Source organism: Lolium perenne, chromosome 4 (assembly GCF_019359855.2).
Source record: "Lolium perenne isolate Kyuss_39 chromosome 4, Kyuss_2.0, whole genome shotgun sequence".
NCBI classification, from domain to species: Eukaryota; Viridiplantae; Streptophyta; class Magnoliopsida; order Poales; family Poaceae; genus Lolium; species Lolium perenne.
Genome location: NC_067247.2, coordinates 96,484,783 through 96,498,609, shown reverse-complemented (window position 1 = coordinate 96,498,609; position 13,827 = coordinate 96,484,783). Strand labels below are relative to the sequence as shown.

The following is a 13,827-nucleotide window of genomic DNA, read 5'->3' as shown; positions in this document are numbered from 1 at the left end:
GTAAAGAGTACTTATCACTAACGATATTGAACTAGGTATGGAGATACCGATGATCGAATCTAGGATAAGTAAAGTATCGCTCGACAAAAGGAATTGGTATCGTATGTTTATGGTTCTTTCGATCACGAAGTCATCGTTGAATATGTAGGAGCCATTATGGATCTCCAGGTCCCACTATTGGTTATTGGTCGGAGAAGTGTCTCAATCATGTCTGAATAGTTCGCGAATCGTAGAGTGACACACTTAAGGTTCGATGTTGTTTAAGTAGATATGAAATATGAGATGGAGATCGAATGTTCTTCGGAGTCTCGGATTGGATCCATGATATCACGAGGAGGTTCGGAATGGTCTGGAGAATAAGATTCATATAAGGGAAGTTGATTTTACGATTTCAGAAAAGTTCAGAATTTTTTTGATATCGTACTGGGAGTCTTCTAGAAGGTTCCAGGAGTCCCACGGTGGGGCCCACCTATCTCGGGGGGACCACATGGACTAGCTGGGTGGTGCACCATGCCCACAGGGACCTCATGTTCCCCCTAAAGGGATAAGGCCAAATCCCTAAAACTAAGGGGGGGGACTTGGGAGGCAAGTCTCCCCCTTGGCCGCCGGCCCTAGATGAGTTGGGGGGCCACCTTGGTCGACCTCAGCCCCTATATAAAGTGAGGAGAGGGCAGGGGTCGACTGCACCCTTCCCCAAAAACCCTAGCCGCCCCTCTCTCCTTCCTCCCTCTATCATGCGCATGCTTGGCGAAACCCTGCATGATTTCTCCTCCACCACCACCACCACACCATCATGCTGCTGGGATTTCGAGGGGATATCCTACATCCGCTGCCCCGCTGAAACGGGAAGAGGGCGTCATCATCGACACCGTACACGTGACCGAGTACGGAAGTGCTACCCGATCGCATCACTGGAAAGGATTGCAACATGAACCGGAGTTCGTCAAGTGTACATCTACATCAACCACGAGATCTGATCTCGCTAATACTTTGGATCTACGAGGGTTAGTTTCTCATCTATCTCGTTGCATAGATCTCATAGATTAGATTTTGGGTTTTCGATAGATTGGATCTTGATTTTATTCGTTCTTGCCTGGTAGAATTTTTTTGTTTTATATGCTACGAACCCCAAAAAAAAACGTTTGTATATATCCACATTCTGTGTGTGCACGTAATGTTTAGCTAAAAAAGGACATATTTTGTGCCATGTGTAAAAAAGTGGAGAGAGAAATTGCCTTATTTCAGCACCAAATTTTATCTTTTTGCGTAGGCTGCACAATATTTTCAGTTCTAATTGAATAACTTTGTTAACTAGTAGGATGTGGAGATATACATACAATAGTTTTTTTTTGACATTTCCAAATATATAGAAAATACATTTCAAACAAAGGGATCATATGCACCTGGGAGCCTAAACACCGCGCTCCCTTTATACTCTATATACTCTGATTTCTTAGTGATTTAGTCAATTAGGCTTAGATTGATTAGATCAGTATTTTCTAGAAACAAAGTATTTTAAAACCAAATTATTTTATCGCATATAGTTAACAGATACTCATTCCGTTCCTAGATATAAGGTGTATAGGTTTTTGAGAAAAGTTTCCAAATATAAGGTATATTGTATTGCACAACATGTCTAGATATTTTTAGGGGTTTGATTGTGTTTTCTTATGTTTTGAAAACTCCTCTATAGTTTCCTCAATTGTCAAAGATCAATCTCACCAAAACCTTCTGTAGTTTTTTTTCCATGTGTGTTTCTTAATTTCTGTATCAAAAACTATACATCTTATATGTACGAACAGAAGGAGTAGCATAGTTTAAAAGAGGGTCGACCTATTTCTCTAGTATTTCAAAAAAAACCATACTTTTGAAGAATGTTTTAGTTTTAAAACCATAGTATTTAGTAGATCCAAACACCATGAGGTATAATTCAATATTTTCAGAAATCAGAGTACTCTCCAAATATTTTAAAATTACTTTAATACCAAACTGGCCCCTAGTCATATCTGCCTCGCTCGGGAACCGTAGATCACTAAACCTATGCATTTAGACTACCCGTATATAAGTACAATAGAATTAAAATAATATATTCTTGTCTGATCAAAGGGGAGAAAGTAAATGGACTCTAATACAAGAGATAACTCTAGCATGTGCTCCTAGGCAGTTTACGAGAGCGCAAGATGAGTCATGTATTGATAAAGTAATACTTTCTTATAGCCAACTACTACCTCCATCTCAGCATTTAAGGCTTATATTTTTTTAGAAAGTCAAACTATGTCATGTTTGACTAACTTTTTATGAAAAATCATTAATATGCACAATACAAAATCAATATCATTAGATAGATAATGAAATATTTTTCATATAGTATCTACAAAATATCATATTTGTTGAAAGATACTTCTAAAAGTTTGGTCAATCTTCACTTGGTTTGATTTTAAAAAAAAATCTTAAACTTTGGGTTGGAAGTAGTATTGTACATGTTGGCTATAGATGACATGACAACTGATAATAGCCATCAGTTGACTATACTATTAAACTTGCTCTTACATGTAATGCCAACTAATCATTTTTTAACATGTCATATATAATTAATTAAGGAAAGAAATGGTTATGATTACCATGTCATCATACATCCCAATCAAAAATAACTATACAAAATAATAAATATTGCTTTTTACGTTACCACGTCTATCATACTCACACACTTATACTTAAAAGTAGTAATATAGATTAGTAACGTTATTTACTTTCTATGTTACTCCTAGTGCGTCCCTGTTGCATTGGGTTTGCAACCATGTCAGGGGAATCAAATCGGATTCGGTGGAAAGAGAAGATATATAAGACTACTCATAGTGCAAGTAACTTCAGTAGTAATTTAGGAGCCAACTCAGCAAATTTGCTTATGTGGCACTGTGTTAATGAGGAGAGAGGAGGATAGAGTAACATAGCTAGTTACTGTAACATCACACTTTTCAAGGCACAATGAGTCTACAAGCTAATTAATGTAGTACTAACTTGATGTTACTATGCACTATGAGAGTAGTAACATAGACTAGTGTCATGTGCATGTTACTAGTTGAAGTTACTATGCACTATGACCAGCCTAATGAGCTGTACTGTGACCCTCGGCTTAGCTTGGCCCTCTGCGCATGGAGTAGTGGTAATTAAGTGTTTTCATTTATTGGCTTAGTTAAGAGGGATAGAGATTTGGTGCACACGAGCATCAATGACATTGTTTTTTAAATAAATTAAAACCATATTTTTTGAGTTATAATAAATTCTTAAACAAAATCTGCATATAGACAATAGAGTATCTGACAAACGTGTAAAATATAAATTTCAAATACTTTATATTTTAAGCTACATAAAAACAAAAGTGCAGATCTGAGTAGTTATTTTCAAATCTCCAAAAACATGTCAGATTTTGTTATTTTTATCTAGCATAAAGTAAAACGAATTTTGGGTTGAGATTTTCCATGATTTTGAGATGTATCACTGAAATCTACAAACTTATTTTTCAGATTTTTTGATAACTAATAAACATTTTTTTAATTTTTTTGAAATGGCGAGAGCACTGAAACTCGGGAGCCAAAAGCACTTTTCGAGTTAAGAGCCACTATATCCAAGATAACACTAGAAAGTTTGAATGTAGTCATTTTAAGAGCAAGTACAATAAGTCCTAGTCAGCTGGCTATAAGGATTAAAATAATATATTGTTGCCTAGTTGGAGGAGAGAGAGGAGGAGAGAGAAGAGGAGTGGGCTCTTATGCAAGAGCCTGCTCTAGCACGTGCTCCTAAGCACTATGTGAGAGTGAATGGTGGGCCATACACTAATAAAGTAGTACAATTTTATAGCTCACTATTGTACATGTTGACTCTAAGACTGCTCATAGTGGGAGTAACATAGCTAGTAACATCACACATTTCAAGACATTTTGGTGACATGGCATGTGAATAAATGAAGAAAGAGAGTGAGATGGTAACTACTGTAGCTATGTTACCATAACATCACACACCCCAAGGCAAAATGAGTCTACAACATAATAAATGACACAATGCATGACACAACATATAAGTTACTACCCACTATGAAGGTAGTAACCTAGACTAGTAACATGATATATGTTACTAGTCTAAGTTACTTCCCACTATGAGCAGCCTAAGATGACTATAGATGACATGGCACTTGGCTTATAGCTAGCAGTTGGCTCTACTATTGAACTTGCTCTAAGGTAAACACAACAATCGAACCATGCAGGCAAAAAGGTATATTAATTGATCATGTTCACAGAGAAAACTGAGGTTAGTTAAGGGGGCCAGTATAGTTTCAGGATCAAATGACTAATGCGCTCCCGCTCTATCAACCGGATAACCAAGATGATGACGAATTTGGAACGTTACTCTATCACAAGCATATTCTGGTTAATTTATAGCCACCTTTACTCTTTGAGATTTTATAGTGATAAGCATACTCAGATATCTTTAACAATTCTCACAATGCTAATGCAGCTTAGACGAGTTGTCACCTGTTTCACCTTGACGTGAGAATATGTCGCATTATTCTTCTCCTAAGGACAGAACAAGTTGCGATTTATTTATGGCAGGCATGTTACTCTGCTAGCTAGCTCGAAGAAATTTAAACTTCCCCTACCAACTGATACTCTCTCCGGTCCATATTACTTATCGATAATATGAATATTAATAAAAAAATAATATAAATCGGAAGAAGTACATTATCATTGTTCTTGCTTGACTGAAACCCAGTTTCACCGTTGGGAAAAACAATGAAATGTGTTCTCACTTATACAGTTTACAGTAGCACCGGCCATCAGCATATATACCCTCAACTATCGATAGTAACTAGCACCGGTTCTGCTAATGGAAGTGCATCCAAATGCAGTAAATCGAAGGGAATCTATGGGAATGACAATACTCTGATAATTAAGAACTGGAGTAGCTCGGCGTGATCAACTAGAGAAGGTGTCAAGAATTTTCACTTCTTGAACCAAAGTTACAGAAAAAGGCGAGAGAACAAATTAACAAACCTGAAACCTGGGTGGAGCGGCCGATGTGGACGGGGACGGCGTGTGCAAGAACAGTGTCACCGTCCGTAAAATTGTGAATAAATAGTATATCTAAACGGAAGTCACATTCGCAAGTTGGCACATCCCCTTCAATCAATCTCGATGACATACTCAAATGCAGGGTAATTATATACTACATCAACATTCAACCACACATACGAACCTTGTTATTTTCATAGCAAGTTCAATAGTAGAGGCAGCTGATGGCTACAAGCCATGACTATAAATAACATGGTACTTAGAGTAGGTTACAGATAACCATCGTGTCGGTCTACGGAGAACAGCACGAGAACAATTAACCTACCTGGGTGGAGCGGCCGGTCGCCTATATGGACAGGGACGGCACACGCAAGGACAGTGTCACCGACGCCAAATGGTTGACGCTGAGTTCGCGAAGCCCTCTGCTATCAGCGTCGACACACTGCCATGCAACACCTTGAACGGCTACCGGACAGGGGGCAGCCACAAAGAAACATAAACACAAACACAGACGGCGCCCCGAGAAAGTTGCAAGGCCAAATTAGGCAGTTACAATACAAGATGCTGGAGCTTGGCAGGTGGGCATGACAACAAGGCCGAAATCCTTTATATCTTTTCACTCACATAGTAATTGAAGAAAGAAGAATATACCATGAAACTTGATTTTCGCACCTTATATCTTTTCCCTTCTGCTCCTTTCAGTACAGTTTATATAACCAAGAACGAGGAGATGGGCTATATCATATTTTAACAACTAGCTGTGCTATTTATGATGGCCATACAGAGTAGCTAGGCACTTCAGTAGTACATCAGCGAGAGCGGACAAATAGAGTCTGATCTACATGTAGCTCTTTACTTTTTAAAATTTTGAAATTATATTTTTAGGTTTTAAAAATATTTGAAAAAATCCTCGATGTAGCCAATAATGAAATCCATAGACGTGTAAATTTTTAATGCGAAATTGTAGATTTCATCATTTGCGTAGCCTAATATACAAAAAAAAAAATCACATTTAATTTTGCATGTTTGTAGATTTCATCATTGGCTACATCTAGAATTTTATTTCAGATTTTTCTGAAACTTCAAAATATAATTGATAAATTTTCAAATATACAGAGCTACATGTAGCTCGCCCTCCATTTGCAGTTTCCCATCAGCCATACTCCATAGAACCTTTGTTCCAAAATAGACGTACTGAAAAGAGCTTTCAATGAGATCACCTATTTTGGGTCAGAGGTAGTATATATAAAAAGTGGTAAATAACAATATCCAAATAGGAGTCACATTATGACATACTTAATCGCATGGTAATTATATACTGCAACATTCAACCACACATACGAAGATTGTTCTTTTAGTAGAATCCATTTGTGTAGGTATAAGATAAAAATAAGAAACATATAAGAAATAGTTTTACAGACTCATAGATCAATGGACAATCCCATATCAAGTTTGTCGGGAGAGTTTACAGTCTAGAGTATTTTCTAAAAGATTCCCCTACAGTTTTCAGCTCATCTCGGACCGGTAGATTACACAGGAGTGTGACCCTCGCTTCGGCGATTTGAAATTCTTCCCCCTGTTTGGATGTATCCATCTTCCATAGCTTTACCTCCCATACCTTCAAATCCATTTCAGCAGAAGCATTTTTTGGTTAATTTATAGCCACCTTTCTTCTTTGAGATTTGATAGTGATAAGCACATACAGAAGATGTCTTTAACAATTCTCGCAATGTTAATGCGCTTAGACTAGTTGTCAGGTGTTTAATGCTGACATGGGAATACGTTGCATTATATTTCTCCTAAGGACAGACCAAGTTGTGATTTATTTATGCCAGGCATGTTATACTCGCTAGCTAGTTCACAAATATCTAAGTTTGAACCAGCAGATTTGATAACTGAAACCCAGTTATACAGTTCAGAGAAACAATGTGATGTACTATCTGTAGCATACTTCAAATCACTAGGACGGTTTATAGTTTACACTAGCACTGGCCACCAGAATAAATACTTTCTACTATACGATAATAACTAGCATCGGTTCGGCTAATACAAATGCATCCAGATGCAGTAATTATCAGGCTACTACAAGCCGAACTGAATCGAAGGGAATCTACAGGAAATGACAATACTCAGATATGTTGTAGCTCAGCTTGATCAACTAGAGATGATGTTAATCCCCTCAAAAAAAACTAGAGAGGATGTTAAAAAAATTCAAGTCTTGGACTAAGTTATAGAAAAGAGAGAATAGCCAAAATAACACTAGTGCAAACCGAACATGCAAAAATACCACTAGTGAAAACTAACTTGCCAAAATAACACTCACTTCAGTTTTTTTGTAGCCAAAACACCACTGCCGTTCGTTGTCAAGAGACACTGAGTCAAACCGTTAGTTCTTTGTCAGATCCGAAATTACCCCATAAAATCTTATCCTCATTCACTCCTCTCCAAATCCCTCCCTGCAGCTCCCCTGTCCCTCTGTCCCTCTGACGGTTCTTCCGCCGCCCTTCGCCCGCCGCGCGCCGCCCTCCGCTCGACGCCCTCTGCCCATGGCCGCTCATCGCCCAACGCCCTCCGCCCGTCGCTGTCCGACCGTGGCCGCGTGGCTCGACGCCCTCCGCCCGTCACCCGCCACCCTATGACCGTGGCCGTGTGGCAAAGCTCCGGCACACCTCCATAGGAACCCTTCCCTGGTGAGCCGCCCCTCTGTTTTTCCCCTGTTTGTTCCCAGTATTATTGCAACTGCAGCAAATTTAGAATTTGCTGTGTTTATGTGTTTCAGAGTCGATTTGATGGATGATTTCAAAGTAGAAATAGATGTCCTATCTTATTTGAAAGTTAAAGAGGGCAGAAGAGTGTACACAAGGGGGAAAACATGGGATTTAATGGCAGGCCGGAACTTGTCGGTGGTGCAAATAAATGCTGCCTTGGAGGAGAAGTTCATGTGGTCTAATGATCAGAGAATGACCATTTGGTACGGACCTGCTGCAGATGAGACTGCCCAGCTAATTTCTGAATCAGAGATTGCTGAATTGTTTGATAGATGTTCTAGCACAAAAATTGTATGGTTTGGTGTGACCACTGAGAGTAAAGAACCTGCTCCTATCATTGCCGAGAAGGATGATATTAAACCTCCTATCATGTCCAAGAACGATGATGATCAGCCGGTTCATGCACCATTCTTTGCTTGGCGAAGCAAGCCTATGCAGGGGAGTACGATAATGATGAGCCTGTTGGATGCAATGGAGAGAGCACTTATTTGCAGGAGGAGAATGATGATGCCAAACAACAAAATGATGTGGAGACAGAGGTAGTTGCTAAAAGAGTTCCACTGGGAATACTAGATGTTGATAATTCTTATGATCCACAACACGTGAAAGGAGATGACGAGTCTTTACTTGCTAACAATGTGTCTCCCACTTACATCCATGATAAGAACAATCCTCGAATCGAAGTTGGAGCAAAAGAGATTGAGGAAAGCCTCTTCAATGAGGTGTCATGGAGGAAAGAAACCCTAGCGCTCTTCCGCCGCTCCTGCGAGCGGCCAGGTTCCCCGAACCCCCCCCCCCCCCCCCCCCCTCCCCCTCTGTCTCGCCACCGCCAGAGGGCATCGCCGGGCAAAGCTCGTGCGGCGCCGGCGGCAGCGGGGCCCCCTTCACCTTCGCGCGGTGGTGGTGGCGCGGGCGTTGGGCGCGGATCCTCGGCGTCGGAGTGGAGACGGCGTGCCCCTGGCGTGCTCATGGCGGCGGTCACTCCCGGAGCGGCCTCGGCGGCAGGCGGCGCGACCTCGGCCCTGGTGGTCTGGTGGTGCTCGACCCGACGCGGGTGAGGTCCGGCACGACGTGGTGCGTGTCCAACGGCGGCGCAGCACCTGCTCGGCTCGGCTGGGAGGGTTCCTGGCGCAGTGGTGGGTGGCGTGGCTCGTCCAAGCCGCCTCGAGTTCGGGGCGGGGCAGGGCCCCCGACCCCTTCGAGCCCACCTCTGTCCTAGATCCGTTGGCGCGGTGGCCGCTTTTGCTGGGGCTGACTCGATGGTGCAGATGTGCGGTGGCCGGCTTGCGCCTCGGTTGGTGTTTGGTGCTCTCACAACAGCGTTATGCGGTTTCCCTAGGTCGACAGTGTGCTTTGGTGGGTTGCCGGGGCGGCGGCCCCGGACGGTGGGAGTTCTGTTGGTTGGCGAGCATGCCAAGGACTCTGATGATGGTCGGTGTCCATGGTCGTGTGGGTGGCATGGCGACGGTCGAGACCCCGTGTGGCATGTTGACTGCATCTGCCGGGGTAAACCGTTGCCCATCTGGCTCACGGTGGCGGCGGCCGTGGACGTCATTCCCTTCTTGGAGGCGTCGTGGTGGCGGTGTGGTCACTCCACAGTCTCCAGGTGAAAACACAAGATCCTCGGATCGGGTGGCAGCAGCGCATCTGCGCCGTCATCTTCTTGAAGATGCCACCTTGGAGTTCTCACGCTGTGCAACGCTCCGTTGTCTGGGTGGTGGAGGTCTGCCTCGGTCTGCCCTCCTCGGCAAAGCTTCCTTTGTGTTCTGCACCCACGGTGTTTCTCGAAGTGCTCGTCATTGGTGTCCCTGGCTGGCGGTAAGCTTTGTTGGTCGATTCCTGGTGGTGCCCGGCCTCTGGTGGCGTTTGCGACGGTGGTGCTATCTCGTCGGTTGCGGTGGTTGTCGGCTCGCCTGTGCTACGGTGAGCACCGGTCCGACAACGTATCCTGCCCTGCGTTTGCCCTTCCTCTTCATAGAATGTAATAGTCGTGCCGGCTGCTCGCGTTGTCGGCGGGTGTTGCCTAGGATGAACCTTGTCTTGTGTGTGTGTGCGGTTCTACCTTGTAAGCTGGGCTCAGCATCTTGTATATGTTTTGCCATTAAGGGTGTTATTAATTTAACGTCGGGCCTTTTGGCCTTTTATCTAAAAAAAAGTTGGAGCAACAGATTCAGGGCTAAATGCAAGGACAAGGATTGTCCACGGAGGATACTCTTTGTAGAAAATTGGTCCTTTCACTAGTGGTATTTTGGCATGTTCGGTTTTCACTAGTGGTATTGTGGCTATTCTGTCTATAGAAAAACAGAGAGAGAACAAACGAACTAACCTGGGTGGAGCGGCCGATGTGGACGGGTACGGCACGCGCAAGGATGGTGTCCCCGACGGCGGCGCTCCGGAAGTGGCTGATGCTGAGCTGCATGCCGGCGACGCGGTTGTAGCCCGAGGCTATGTGCGCCCCCATGCTGGCCAGCCCCTCGGCAATCAGCGCCGACACGCCGCCGTGCAGCACCTTGAACGGCTGCCACACACAAACATAATCACAAACACGTACGGCGCGTCGAGAAAGCAGCAAGAAAAACCGGCCGGGTTAGGCAGTTACGAGAGGGGAACCTGGACGCAGATGGGCGTGACGACGAGGCGGCCGGTCATCCGCGACGGCGAGACCTCTTCGATCTCGAATCCGAGGGCGTGGAGCGGCGCGTCCAGCTCCGCCGTCTTGGAGTTAGAGCTCGACAGGGCCATGGCGTCGCCCATGGCGCCGCGCGGCCGGTAGGTGTTAGTTGCCTGGCTGCGGTGCGGTCTGGTGCGGGGAAGGTGCGCGTGCCTGTGTGTGTGGAAATTGGGAATTAATCGAACGGGGAATGAATAGGTGGTGGCTGCGGGACTGCAAGATGCTAATTTTATAGGTGGTGGCTGCGGGACTCCGTAGAATGGGGATGACATCAACTCGAGGGAGAAAATTACACAAAACTATCGTAACAATCGGTCAAACTGTTATAGCAGACTAGTAAGCCCCACATGCAAAACTTAGTCTTCCAAATAGAACACGTGTATTCTAAATTCTAAAGCTCTGTTTGGCCATAGACTTTATTTTCCGCTCTTTAATACAAGGTCACTTTATTTTTTTTAGGCAAACTTTGATTAATGATAGGATCAAACAAATACGAGTTACATGTTATTCAAGATCATATCATCGGATGCACAATTCAATGAAGTTTCCAATGGTTTAAATTTTTGAATGAAATACAGTATAACTTATATTAGATTGACTAAATTATTAATCAAAATTTGACATGAAAAACGATGTGACCTTATATCCATGAGGGGATGGAGTATTTCACACTCCACTAAAATTGTTATTATGGATTAATGGTATAACCACGAGCGTTCAATGTGCAATTCCCATACTCCATACCGGCTTCAAATCGACAAAGCACAATAATATATCTCTATTGTCCCCAAGTATTATGCCCTCTGTTCTATGAAACATATCAAAAAATTATCTAAATTTGAGCATATCTAGAAACTATTTAGTGCCTAGATTTATTTAAATCTAGATACACTTCTGACATGTTTCATGAGACTGAGGCGGTATTTCAATTGCAATTTGAAGAAACACTTAAAAACAACTATTAGCGAACACTATCCATTTTTAATTCTTTGATATGTATCCAACTCTTTATACAACAAGCATATGAAATGCTGGTATTACACATTAAACAAATCATATACTACATCTGTTTCAATGAATAAGATGCACAAATATTTCGAACGAACTTTGACCAAAACAATTGAGCAACAAAATCTTGATTATTTTTTACCCTATTAGTATCGTTGAATTGGTATCCAAAAGCACTTTCTAATGATCCTAATTTTATACCACAACCTTTATATATTAAAAGTTTTTTTGGTCAAAGAAAAAATTAAAAATAAGGGTGCCTTATCCATTGGAATGGAGAATTAAGGTTGTAATATAGTGAGATGCTTCATATACCCGTATGAGTTGGTTGAATGACACCAGAAAACCAACTAGAAGATATATTGATAGACTTAAATTGAAGTTTATCAAAAAAAATGATATTGGTTATGTAAAAGTTTAAGAAAACCCAACCTGATTTGGCAACACCTGGCTGGCACACACGACACACCGTTCACCACTTAGGGCCACTTCTTTTGGGCTTCTGCTTATAAAGAAGCCGACTTATAAATCCAAGTGGGGAGAAACTCCGGAGGGGAGAAGCTTTGAGAAACTGTCTTGGACACTTCTTTTAGGCTTATGAAAATTGAGTTTATCTTTTGTGTTGCGTTGTGTAAAGACCGTAAAGCCCCTAAAATTCAATTATGCCTTTGTCGATACATAATATTGTATCGTTGCTTGTTTTGCACATAAATAAGATCGAATATGAGAGCCAGGCCATTCTTGTGATGACATTCTATGAAAATGGTCATAACAGAACAAATTTCTAATGCTTACACCGTAGTTTGAAAAATAAAATTATCTAACAACACATGTGCAAATTTCTGAATTGCACTGGACACGATCAACTTGCATCCATACAAACACAGTGAGGCACCGGTCCAAATTTTGCACTCCATACAAAAGCGAAGTCGAAATAGAGAGGTGGTCGAGTTGTACCGGAGGGCAAGATGTAGAGGTGGTCCTAGATTGGCGGCGGGCAAGATTTCGACAGGTGGCGGTGGATGGGCCGAGATCCTCGACAGCGGCAACGGTCCATGCTGCAGGTGTAGAGGCGGCCGCAAGCGGGTGGGGGGGGGGGGGGGCTGCCTTGGGCTAGATTCTGGAATTGCACTACAAGTTGGCTTCTCGGTGGAAATAAGCTTGAGTTAAGCCAGAGAATTATTTTGGGCTTCAGTCGAAGTGGACCTCAGCTTCCTCCCTCTCACACACGCGGTCGTCTCCGCGCCTCCGCCCTCTCTACTACCTTCCTATCGCTCGCGCGAGGAAACGCATCTCCCCTGCCTATGTGTTGTTGCGGGAAGGAACTCCAACTACCATACGTCTACTCACTACTAGAAAAAGGCCTTGTGATATCACTAGGAGTGGCGCACCACACATAAACATGGTGCTTCATAGCTATCACAAATACCAGTGGTGCGTCCGGTGAATAGCGTGCCACTACTATGTTTAACCTATCCCCTGGACATACCAATAGCGCACCATTTATTGATGCGCCACTGCTATTTGAGGTAGCAGTGGAGCACCTATACGTGGTGCGCCATTGGTTTGTCTTGGGGGTGTGGCTAGGGATGTTGGACCACTTAGATGTGGCGTACCTAAGTGGTGCCCAAAATTCCCACCACCCCTACCCCCTCCCCACTGGATCGCCTTTTCATTTTTCGCAAAAATAAAAGAAAATGTTAGAAAATTGAAAGAAAAATCTATCGAGATGATCATGTGTTATGTCATATAGTTTCAATTAAAATTAATAAACATGAATTTTGATTTATTTTTTGCAAAACCACGCCATGTATCGGTAAAATGGTTTTTCTGGTTGCATACAACCACCGATGATAATGTTTTTATATGAAAATATATCTTTAGAAAATTTACATCCGAATTCAACGACCTACAGTTGTTTAGCCAATTTTTACATTCTCAAAAATCAAAAAAGGAAACATGAGTTTTTTCAGATTTTAATTTTTCAGGCAAAAAATTTCAAAAAAGGTAGTTGTGGCGCACCAAGCCTAATGGTCGGCGCCCACTGATACGTCTCCGACGTATCGATAATTTCTTATGTTCCATGCCACATTATTGATGATATCTACATGTTTTATGCACACTTTATGTCATATTCGTGCATTTTCTGGAACTAACCTATTAACAAGATGCCGAAGTGCCGATTCTTTGTTTTCTGCTGTTTTTGGTTTCAGAAATCCTAGTAAAGAAATATTTTCGGAATTGGACGAAATCAACGCCCAGGTTCCTATTTTGCCCGGAAGCATCCAGAACACACGAGAACCGCCAGAGAGGG

The 13,827-nt window shown here is 42.6% G+C and overlaps 1 protein-coding gene across 1 annotated transcript; it reads right to left on the bottom strand.

Moving 5' to 3' along the window:
- Window positions 1-6,334: 6,334 nt before the first annotated feature.
- LOC127293382 (1,4-dihydroxy-2-naphthoyl-CoA thioesterase 1) lies at window positions 6,335-10,708 on the bottom strand. The gene is made up of 3 exons (XM_051322985.2): window positions 10,445-10,708; window positions 10,161-10,352; window positions 6,335-6,684 (listed from the first exon to the last, which is right to left on the bottom strand). The coding sequence occupies exons 1-3, from the start codon at window positions 10,586-10,588 to the stop codon at window positions 6,532-6,534; spliced, it is 489 nt and encodes a 162-aa protein (XP_051178945.1). The 5' UTR covers window positions 10,589-10,708; the 3' UTR covers window positions 6,335-6,531.
- Window positions 10,709-13,827: the final 3,119 nt, after the last annotated feature.

Excerpts from the sequence above, each read along its gene's own strand:
- LOC127293382 (XM_051322985.2), bottom strand. The coding sequence starts at position 10,588 with ATGGGCGACGCCATGGCCCTGTCGAGCTCTAACTCCAAGACGGCGGAG. Across the intron at positions 10,353-10,444 it reads TCACGCCCATCTGCGTCCAG|CCGTTCAAGGTGCTGCACGG; the intron begins GTTCCCCTCTCG and ends TGTGTGTGGCAG. Across the intron at positions 6,685-10,160 it reads ACATCGGCCGCTCCACCCAG|GTATGGGAGGTAAAGCTATG; the intron begins GTTAGTTCGTTT and ends ATGGATTTGAAG.